General features: G+C 37.4%; 3 gene segments (V, D, J or C); all 3 read left to right on the forward strand.

Annotated features, from left to right (window-relative positions):
• Positions 1-1,594: 1,594 nt before the first annotated feature.
• On the forward strand, positions 1,595-10,419 carry LOC120787067. The segment is given in 3 exon segments: positions 1,595-1,663; positions 2,092-2,221; positions 9,714-10,419. Coding segments are annotated over 3 exon segments (513 nt in total).
• On the forward strand, positions 7,772-8,801 carry LOC120787080. The segment is given in 3 exon segments: positions 7,772-7,859; positions 8,240-8,397; positions 8,497-8,801. Coding segments are annotated over 2 exon segments (348 nt in total).
• A 501-nt stretch (positions 10,420-10,920) lies between the features above and the next one.
• On the forward strand, positions 10,921-11,331 carry LOC120787068 (the record flags this gene model as incomplete). The annotated part of the segment is given in 2 exon segments: positions 10,921-10,969; positions 11,059-11,331. Coding segments are annotated over 2 exon segments (322 nt in total), but the record flags the coding sequence as incomplete, so codon positions are not given.
• Between the last annotated feature and the right edge of the window lie 5 nt (positions 11,332-11,336).

An 11,336-nucleotide genomic window follows, 5' to 3' on the forward strand; every position in this document is an offset into this window, starting at 1 on the left:
AATGTTTTAATTTGCTATAGGTAAACCAGAATTCGTGTTGTTTACCTCAACACTTATTAAATAGTAAAGTTTGAGTATAAAGGATTTACCTTCAGCAATGACTGCAGCTCCATCTTTCAGTGTCAGTTCATCATATCAGCAGACAGTAAGTAGATATCAGGATGAACAGACGGAAGCTTGTGAGACTGATTAAAGATGGTGAACAATTAATCCTGCTGAAAGAAACACTTCCTGGGATTTCTGGGAAAAAATATGTATTTTCTCATCCTTACTGGATCTTGCATTGTCTCACATGATTAATGTCCTCAGGTCAAATAATTCTAAATGATACAACACAGTGACATTTTACTACCACTGATGTATGACTAGGCCTCAAAGTTTCATGAGAAAAAAAATTCTAAAAAAAATTCATATACACACTAATTGCAAAACCAGATAATTTCCCTCTTTCCATCACATTCATACGCTTCATTCATTTTTGTGACATTTTTGTTTTATTTGGCCAAAGTAAAAATAAAAGTAATACAACAAAACCAAAACACACAATCAAACAAACAACTGAAAACAAAAAGCTATAAACCACACTGAATCATAATTGATTAAGACTGTTTTTTATTTCTGACACAACCACAAACAGATAAAGGTAAAATGTGTTTATTATTACAAAAAATAACTTATAAATGCATGATTTGCCATTGTTTTCATCTAAGTAAAGGGATGTAGTTTTTTGCATATTGTCAAACAGGTTTCAGTTCCTGTGCAGCTGTTTTCCTCTAGAGTCTCCAAGGTTCTCTTAATGTCTGTGCCTTCTGCATCTGCAAACTCTGAAACCTTTTATGCAAAAGCAAGCCAGCCACAGCAAACTTAAGTTTTTATACTATTTACATGATCCTGGCTGCTGAGAAATATTATCTCTAAAGAGTAAACAACAGCAATAAAAACAACAGCAACTAGGATCATTTGTTCTTAAAAGAGTCAAAGACGGCAAAGCAGTCTAGTTGCTGAAATTAAACTCCTAACAGAGGACGGTAATGGTACTCCTGTCTTCCACAATGTGTAAGTGGAGGCTGGACAACGGGTTACTGGTGGAGGCTGCAGGCAGTGGCTGAAGGAGAAGGTGGTTACTGTGGGCTGCAGGAAGACGCTGGATGTGTGGGAGGTCATATCATACTGCTGTCTGTAAGACGGAAATCTTAACATTGATTTACTTTTATGAAGAGATGAATGGAGCCGGTACAGCTAAGTACCGACAGTGTGCGTCATCACAGTGAACTAATGAGTTCCAACCTGTGTTTATATATACTGGGTCTCAACGGGTTTTTCTTTTCTCTACAGTTAATTCATCCGGATCCACATCAGTAAATTTCTTTGGCACGTGATCCCGGGGTTTGGGAAGATTTCATGGCCATCCCTGTCTCCTAGAAATTGCGTTTTTTATACAACTAAATAGCACCTAAACAGCAAGTAAACAACAGCAAATACGTTTTGTGGGAAACGTAATTTCGACCAGACTATTTTTATATACTATTTTTTGAATGAATGAATCTTTACATTCATCAACAGTAGAAGGGTCACCAGGAGGTGGGTGGGGTGGATGGTGGGCGTCCCAAGCGCAATACCGTCACACCAGAGACCTGGCTTTGCATCCAGGGCCCTGTCTGTGGTTAGGTTTAGGCAACGAAAGCGGTTTGGTTAAGGTTGGGGAAAGATTTTGGTTTTGGGTAAATGTAAACAAAGATTAAAGATACTTTGAGCTTTTTCTGTATTAAACCAGACCAGGATCTTTCCCTAACCTTAACTAAGTGCTGTGTGTACCTACACATAACCATAAAAAGGTTTAATAATGCTGTAGTCACTACAAGTGGATATTGTACTGCAATATCGGATATTTTGGCGGAAAACAAATACGTTGTCTGCGGACATTTTACTCATATCTATCAGTATCAACGTATTTGAGACTTGTCAAACACATTAATTAGCAAGATATCATCATGTTAATAGTACACGCAATCATTACGCTGTTACGTGTCCTTCAGAACGTATTTGCTGTTGCAGTTTAGCTGTATAGAAACTAGAAACTGTGACTTCTAGGAGCCAGGGTTGCTTATTCTGTTTGCAGCTACTTTACAGCTTGGGTCAGACAGCCTGCAGGGAAAGGACTGGAGTGGATTGGAACAGGATCTACTGGAGCTTCATTCTACAAAGATTCACCAAAGAAAAAGTTCAGTATCGACTTAGACTCTTCCAGCAACAGAGTGATTCTAAACGGACAGAATGTGCAGTCTGAAGACACTGCTGTGTATTACTGTGCCAGAGACCCACAATAATACAAACCATCGGTAGACCTGAAAAAAAAAAACAACCCTCAATCCCTTAACCATGGTAACAGGAAGTCACCAGAGGAGGAGCCCTAAGACCACAAATGATTTCAGACCAGTTCAGTTCAGAAAAAGTTCAATAGTAGAGTTCAATTTTCACTGAAATTGTGGAAATAATATAAAATAGATTCTTAACTCTAAGACATTTAGGGAAGTTATGAAATTAATTCACTTACCCAATCTTTGAGCATTTTTTTTTTAAAAATTCAGGTTATTCAGGTTACTCTGTAGCTCATAAAAATGTAACTCAGACGAACACTCTCGGTTTTACTTGTTTATAAATTTTCGTTTAAAAAACGTTTAAAAAAACCAATCATATTAAAATGACATTACCTAAATCACAGATTGCTGACTGGTCTTGTCCTTTGTGTGGAGCATCAGAGGTCACATCTCCAGCATCAGGATGATGAACACACTCACTCTTCTGCTGGTTGCTCTCTCTCTGCCCTGTGAGTTCTCCTGCTTCTTGATGTTTCATCTTTTATCAGACAACATTGACCGATGGTCAGACAGTGATACCAGAAAACATCCCAGATGACTGTCTCACTTTCTGCTGTGGTTCCTCTCTCCTCTCATCTCATCAGGTTGTACGGGTCAGAGTATGGAGTCCATTCCTTCCAGTTCAGTAGTGAAAAGGCCTGGGGAGACCCTCAGTCTCTCCTGCAGGGGATCTGGCTTGACATTTAGCTGTTGTACTATGAACTGGATCAGACAACCTGCAGGAAAGGCACTGGAATGGATAGGGGAAAGCTCATCTGATGCCAGCAGTGTGAGAGGACGTGCAGAAATCAGTAGAGATGATAGCAACAGCATGGTGTATCTGAGACTGTCCAACTTAAAGCCAGAGGACTCTGCTGTGTATTACTGTGCCAAACACACAGTGGTTAAACAGAGCAGAGAGGCTTTGCAAAAACTCTACAACTCTACTCTTAAAGAGACCTACACGTGGCAGGTGAACATATTATTTAGGATAAAAATAACAAAGAAGAACACAACAATGAGAGTAAATCTGCACACACAAATGCACACTATGACAGGAGCAGCTGCCATTACTGTTTGTGACTTCCTGCTTCTTAGGGTTAACTATAACGTTCTTTTTTTTTTTTTTTTTTTTTTAACAACAGTAATAGTTAATAATGTTCCCAATTAACGATTGTGTATAGCACGTGTGAAATTAACCACCAGTCTACATGACAGTTTCTTCCCTCGGTCCATCAGACTTTTAAACAATGCATTATAAAGTGTATTCGGATTCTGATGTTTTTAGGGATTTCATTTTAGCTTTATTCTTCTGTACTTTAAAATGCAGTCAGGAAAATGGAAATCACACCTAAGTATTTCACTTTTTGCATTCGTACAAAAGATTTGACTGTAAAGTGAACTTGAACTTGACCTCGACTAATTCATTGTAAGTGGACATTTATGCATGATCTATCCACTATTCCCACAAATGCTGCTGATCAAAACAAATGAACAAATATAAAATGGGTATAAATAAAAATTAAAGCTGCAATAATTTAGATTTGTTTTGTTGTGTTGTGTTGTGTTTTGTTGTTTTTGGACATTGAGAGGACACAGGCTGTGAACACAACACTGACTAACTGTAATATCATCTTCTAATTTGACATAGAAAACCACATAGCAAAAAGTTGGTTATATACACATCCAGCAGTTGATATAAAATAAAATATTAATTATTGACATTTTTAAGGTTGAATAATCTGAAAATCATCTTCATCATCAAAACTTTATAATCAAAACAAAATAAATTTTCTTTTTCACTCCTGAGATGTGTGACATGTGGTGTTTCTCTTTGAGAGGAGAGGTCAAAGCAAAACTGACATCTTCAATCACTACAAGATGGGTTGAAGAGCAATGGACAGGGATTCAATTTGACAGACACCCTGTAGAGTGGACACAGACAACTGTCTTTTACAATGATCAGATCTGATTACCTGCTTGTTTGCCTGATTCTGTTTCGTACCGTGGTTGGTAAGGATTATACCATATAAAATACAAAATTCTTTCTTTTGCTATTGAAAATCTACAAGTCATGTGTTGCATGTGCTTGGCACATTTTGTACAATAAAGTTTGTCTATAAGGTGTTTACCATCAGCAGTGACTTCAGCTACATCGGGCAGGAAGTAGAGATGTAGCATAAATATTACACCTTGATTTTAAATTTGCTTTTGTTGAAAATTGGGGCACCACTTTCTACTGAAAGAAAAAAAATAAAACTAATTGATCAGTCTTATAATCAGGAGTAGTTAAGCTTTCGGGATCTCTGTCTTTGCTCCGTAGGAATACACAGGACCACAGCCTGGCGATAAATGAGGATTTATTTATGGCTAAATGTGTATAAGCAACTGAATAAATGAAGCATTAGTAATTGACATATAACAAAGAGGTTTGGAATCAAACAGATGAATAAAGCTGTTGTTTGAATGACAAATTGACCTAGTTGTTTAGTTTGGCATTCAAGTTTGTTGAATTCAAAGTTACCAGAGAAGGGTGGAACGCTTTGGGACAATCTACTTCTAAAGGACTTAAAATTAAGAATGCAGAGCATTATCTGACATCAACTCTTACCAAGGAAAGCAGAAGTAAAGTTTAGCATATTTTTGCAGCATCATCTTGGAGCTGGCCCCTTTCAGTTGGATCCAAAGTGGTTTGGTGCTGACTCCACTCGCAGCTCCCAAGGTTGATGAGGATGTTGTGTAAGCACGCAGAAGTTGTCGAATGATGCAGTGTCCGCTGGTTTCTTGGTCTGTTGTGGTTGCCGCCAGATAGGCTCTGCTACACTCATTTTTCTTAATTAAACTCTTAGTCTTGAAAGTAATTTCTTTGGCTGGACAAAAAAACTTCCTAAAACAATCGAAGCAAGACTTACTGAAGTACAAAATATGAAAACTTAGGCTCAATGAGTTTGGTATTGAGTTACAAACCGAGGTTGGTTTCAGATAAAGATCAAAATGTGCACACCTTAACAAAAATGAAAAAAAAACAAAAACTTGAAAGAACACCAGTCTAGACTAGGTAAAATAAAACTGGAGAAGAGGCTTTGTGAGCAGTTATAAGAAAATCTTGAAGGGCAAACACACTACTTTAGGGAGATTAATTTAATTGAAGTTTTAAGCACAAAAATCACACACCTCAGCTTATTCGCTATGGTCCATCAACAATGATTCTAAAAATAAATTGTATGTAAAAACATAATGTATAGAGTATGAAGAACAGTATCTAATTTGACAATTATCACAGTGCAGCACATCAAGGAATTATGCTGAATGGTACAGGACTAGTTAATCATCAATTCAATGTCTAATATTGTTATTCAATGAACAAGAGATTAACAACATCTAATTTGATGAACAATAGAATAGAGTCCTACAGTCTAGTCATTACATTCCAAGTCACCGTAATTATAGAGACATACATTGAAGATTACACAAGGGCTCCAGAGGCATACCTATCCATGGTCATTAGTGTGGTCATGCAGTAATCATAACTTGGCCATTTTATATCATCAGTTGTTGGGACTTGGATCAATTTTCAATAAAACATTTGCGGAGTAACATAAACCAGGTTACTGAATAGTTGGACAGCTGATTCATGTTAATTCAGACATGCGTTATGTCACTTGAGGAATGCAGCTAAAATTTATAACAGAAACTGCATGGCAGCTTTCTTATCTGAAAGAGAGAGAGGGAGAAAATGTGGGTGCTTGTGTGTGTGTGTGTGTGTGTGTGTGTGTGTGTGTGTGTGTGTGTGTGTGTGTGTGTGTGTGTGTGTGTGTGTGTGTGTGTGTGTGTGTGTGTGTGTGTTTGTGTGTGACCGAGATAGAGAGAGAGAGAGACTGCCAATAAATTATGTGTTTAATTACTGAGGATTTCCTTTTGTGGAATATATTTCAGTTTATTGAGTAAAACATGAGTCCTTGTTCTGTGAGTACTTTATCTGGTCTTGTCCTTTTCCTTGAGAATCAACAGGCAGTGAGACCCCAAAAAGTCATTAAAAACATTTCTGAGAGTAGACAGCAGTGATCTATGAAGTGGAGATTAGTAATGACTGTTAAGTTAACACTACTGTTTTCAATAAAGTAGATTGAATATTACATATTTTGTGTATTAAGTTAAATATTTTAAATAGAGAGGTTTTTCATCTTTGATTAAACTATAATTACATAGTCATTTTTCTAAAAACATGTCTAAAAAATGTGGGAATAATATTGACAGTTTGAGAAAATAAAACCTCTACATGGGCAAGAAGAAACTTATTTTTAATTTTTGTTTATGAAAATGAAAAAATATGGACTAATGTGCTATCAGATATTACACATTTAACAAGTAAAGCTGTTTTTAAAATGAGTGTAATGAAATTGCTAATGGCACAGAACACCAGCCCCTCTCCAAATAGGACATGTTTTGCTGTATAATATGTGACTGATCATTAATGACAAACTTTCTTTGTCATTTTTATTTATTTATTTTTTTCAGTCACTGTATGTGATGTAGTGTAGTGGTGCAGCTATAATTTTTGAGCTGTATCAAATGTTTTACTAACTATTTAGATTTAGTGTGGGCACTTGTTTTAATTGTTGTTATTGTTGTTATTAGTTGTTTTATTGTTGTAAATTCATTGTTTTTCTATTTTGTTTTGTAGTTTGCTTGTTTGATTGTTGTTATTTTTGGTTCCATTTTGTCTAGGATTTTAATTACACTACTGTTTTGCATTATTATGTAATGTTTACTTGTGTGGATCCCAGGAAGAGTAGTTGCTACTTTTGCAGTGGCTAATAGGATCCAAATTTAAAAAAAAAAAAAAGCTATAAACCACACCGAATCATAACTAATAAAGACTGTTTCATATTTCTGACACAACCACAGACAGATGAAGGGGAAATGTGTTGATTATTACAATAAATAATTTATAAATGCATGAACTATAATTGTTTTCATCTAAGTTAAAGGATTCACATATTTGTCAGGCAGGTTTCAGTTCCTGTGCAGCTGTTGTCCTCTAGAGTCTCCAGGGTTCTCTGTATGTCTGTGTCTTCAAACATCTGCAAACACTGAAACCATTAAAAGTTGCTCCTTTTATTTATTTATTGTCATTGCAATGCTAAATTGATTTGAATATGTTTTCCATAATCCATGATAAAAAGACTCTGTAAGACAAACATCCTGACATGTAGACAAAATGACTGTAATAATTAATGATCTGTTCAGATTTCTGTACGTACTGAGGGTCAAACATTGACTGAGTTTGAACCAGTGGTGAAAAGGCCTGGAGAATCCCACAAACTGACCTGTACAGCCTCTGGATTCAAATTCAGTGACTACTGGATGTATTGGATCAGACAGGCTCCTGGAAAAGGACTGGAGTGGATTGCTACTGTTTATGCTGGTGGTAGCAGCACTGACTACTCTCAGTCAGTCAGAGGCCGGTTTACCATCTCCAGAGAAGACAGCAGACAGCAGGTGTATCTGCAGATGAACAGTCTGAAGACTGACGATTCTGCTGTTTATTATTGTGCCCAAGGACTACAGTGAAACATGAGGGAACAATTGTGTAAAATAATCCACCAAGTCAAAAATGTGCTTTCTGTAAAAATTTCAGTTTAACAACGTCAAAACACTCAGAGATACACAGACTCGGACATCTTAAAAATGTTCTTTGTGTCTCTATTTTTCCCAAATGCATGAATTTTAAATTGTCAGTTGATGGAAAAGTAAACGTTATTGTCTTTCTCATGTAGAGCAAACCAAAAACTTAAAGATACACTTCTAATTAGTGATTTGTTTTCTAATTATGCATCAAAATATCTGTGCAGCTCATACAATTCTCAATCTCTTTACAGCATCCTTGTCTATGCAAAGTGAACTTCCCTACAGTCAGCTATAAAGACTTGACATTGTGCTGTCAGTTGCAGAAGAAGAAGAGAAGCTGCCATCACATCACAATTAAAACCAACCATGTTCTCTGTAGCTCTGCTGCTGCTACTGGCAGCTGGATCCTGTGAGTCTCTCTGGATTTGTCATAGTCACAACACTCAACAGCTCTTCTTCTGCAGTAAAACTTGATAATTTGTTACAAAAAAATTTCTTTTTTCAACAGGTGTGAAGTGTCAGCAGTTGACACAACCAGCCTCTGTGACTGTGCAGCCAGGTCAACGTCTGACCATCACCTGTCAGGTCTCTTATTCTCTTAGCAGCTACGCTACAGCTTGGATCAGACAGCCTGCAGGGAAAGGACTGGAGTTGATTGGATGGAAATACACTGGAGATTCATACTACAAAGATTCGCTAAAGAACAAGTTCAGTATCGACTTAGACTCTTCCAGAAACACAGTGACTCTAAACGGACAGAATGTGCAGCCTGAAGACACTGCTGTGTATTATTGTGCCAGAGACCCACAATAACACAAACCATCAGTAGACCTGAACAAAAACCCCTCAGTGCCTGAACCATGATAACATGAAGCCACCAGAGGAGGAGCCCTCAGACCACAAATGATTTCAGACCAGTTCAGTAATAAAATAACATGAACACTTAGCCCTGCCTCATAAAGACTTGTGTGTGTGTGTGTCTGTATCACTTTTTCACACTTTTATTCATACTGGGGTTTGTCTCCCATGGTGTCCTTAAAATTGTTTGACTGGTGAAAACTTTGCGTGACAATCAACCAACAGTCCTCCAACCAAATTGACCACATTGGACTTTTGTTCCTACCTTCCTTAATAAGCACCCCTACAGCGTCAGGATATACAGATAAGCTGTTTAACATCACTGCTGAAAAAAACAAAATTAACGTTTCATGTTGTGATACTGGTATGGTAAAGGTTTAGTTAAGTTTAGGCACAAAAACAACTTGGTTAGTTTTAGCAAAAGATGATTTGAGTAAAACTGCAGTAAGTAGTTGGTACGATTGTCAACGTCTTAACATGATGCTGACTGTGCCTAATATTGAAAGGCATCCAACTTAAATAATGAAACATACAAGAGTTACTCTTGGAGGAATGAATCATTTACAGTAAACATTAATTCTCCAGTTTCACCAAACAGTAACTGAGATCTATACTGTTCAATTCGCTACTTCCTGTGAGGAGGAGTCAATGCAAAACTCAGATGTCTTCCACCTCTACTTATCTGACTGCAGAGAGGACGACAGAGGACAGTGGACACACAGTTTAACATGATGGACTATAGGACAGGGCTGTTGCTTTTAACTGTCTGCTGGGCAGGTGAAAATATTCTCTGATCTTGAGTTGAAGTTGTCTTTAAAAAGTTAAGAGCTTAAGACACCTGACTATATTCCAATTTCATCTTAACAGGTGTTGATGCTCAGACTCTGACAGAATCTGAACCAGTGGTTAAAAGGCCTGGAGAATCCCACAAACTGACCTGTACAGCCTCTGGATTCACATTCAGTGACTACTGGATGCACTGGATAAGACAGGCTCCTGGAAAAGGACTGGAGTGGATTGCTGTTATCAGATATGACAGTGCTGAGATCTACTACTCTCAGTCAGTTCAAGGCCGGTTTACCATCTCCAGAGACAACAGCAGACAGCAGGTGTATCTGCAGATGACCAGTCTGAAGACTGAAGATTCTGCTGTTTATTATTGTGCTCGAGAGCCACAGTGACTGGAGTTGGTTCATCAGCTGTACAAAATCCTACTGTCCTCATCAGACCCCTATTGCCTCAAATACCTAATGTCCGCAATTCAGAGGACATTAGGTATTTTTACTATTTTTTAAAGGTAATTTTCAGGGGAAAAATACTTCCAAAAAGCTGAAATACCTTGAATGTACAAATCGTGTACATTCAAGAGAGCTTAATTCAAAATAATCCTCAAAGAGTGCAGTAATAGAATTTTTTTTTTTGTACAACAGTAATGTTTAATAATGTTCCCAATAGTAATTTCATGATTTAATTTATGCGTGATCTATCCACCATACCCATAAAAGCTGCCGAACAGAACAAATGAACAAATCTAAACTGGGTATAAAAAAATATAAGCTGTAACAATTGTTTTTTTGTTTTGTTTTGTTTTGTTTTGTTTTGTTTTGTTTTGTTTTGTTTTGTTTTGTTTTGTTTTGTTTTGTTTTGTTTTGTTTTGTGTTTTTCTTTACTGTCTTTTCTTGTTTTGTTTTGCTGATTTGAGTAATTTCATTACAGTTTGTTGTTTTTCAGACTGGAACAATTTCCGCATTCTTATAAGAGGGTGCCTTAGGTAGCTCAGTTTTTTGTCCTCTCGGAAATTCATTCTGTGTAATGTGGCAATCGTCAGAAAAAACACAAGAAAACATTTTACTTCACAGACACAGCTGAACAGCTGGCAAGGTGCTCTGTATAGGAGTGACAGCAGTACAGTGAACATTCATTTTCCAGTTTCACCAACAATAAAATGAAAACCAAGTCCAATCTAGTTTACTCCTCCCTGTGAGGAGGAGTCAATGCAAAATTCAGATGTCTTCCACCTCTACTTAACTGACTGCAGAGAGGACGACAGAGGACAGTGGACACACAGTTCAACATGATGGACTATAGGACAGGGCTGCTGCTTTTAACTGTCTGCTGGGCAGGTGAAGAGTTTCACTGATGCTGATCTTAAATAATTTCTGTTTGCGTTTCTATCTTAATACATATGATGTTTTCTTTTTAATCTTGACAGGTGTTGATGCTCAGACTCTGACAGAATCTGAACCAGTGGTTAAAAGGCCTGGAGAATCCCACAAACTGACGTGTACAGCCTCTGGATTCACATTCAGTGACTACGCTATGGTCTGGATCAGACAGGCTCCTGGAAAAGGACTGGAGTGGATTGCTTATATCAATAGCGGTGGTGGCACTGCCTACTCTCAGTCAGTCCAAGGCCGGTTTACCATCTCCAGAGACGACAGCAGACAGCAGGTGTATCTGCAGATGAACAGTCTGAAGACTGAAGATTCT

The sequence above is a fragment of the Xiphias gladius genome, unplaced genomic scaffold, assembly GCF_016859285.1.
Source record: "Xiphias gladius isolate SHS-SW01 ecotype Sanya breed wild unplaced genomic scaffold, ASM1685928v1 HiC_scaffold_108, whole genome shotgun sequence".
Taxonomy (NCBI): Eukaryota; Metazoa; Chordata; class Actinopteri; order Istiophoriformes; family Xiphiidae; genus Xiphias; species Xiphias gladius.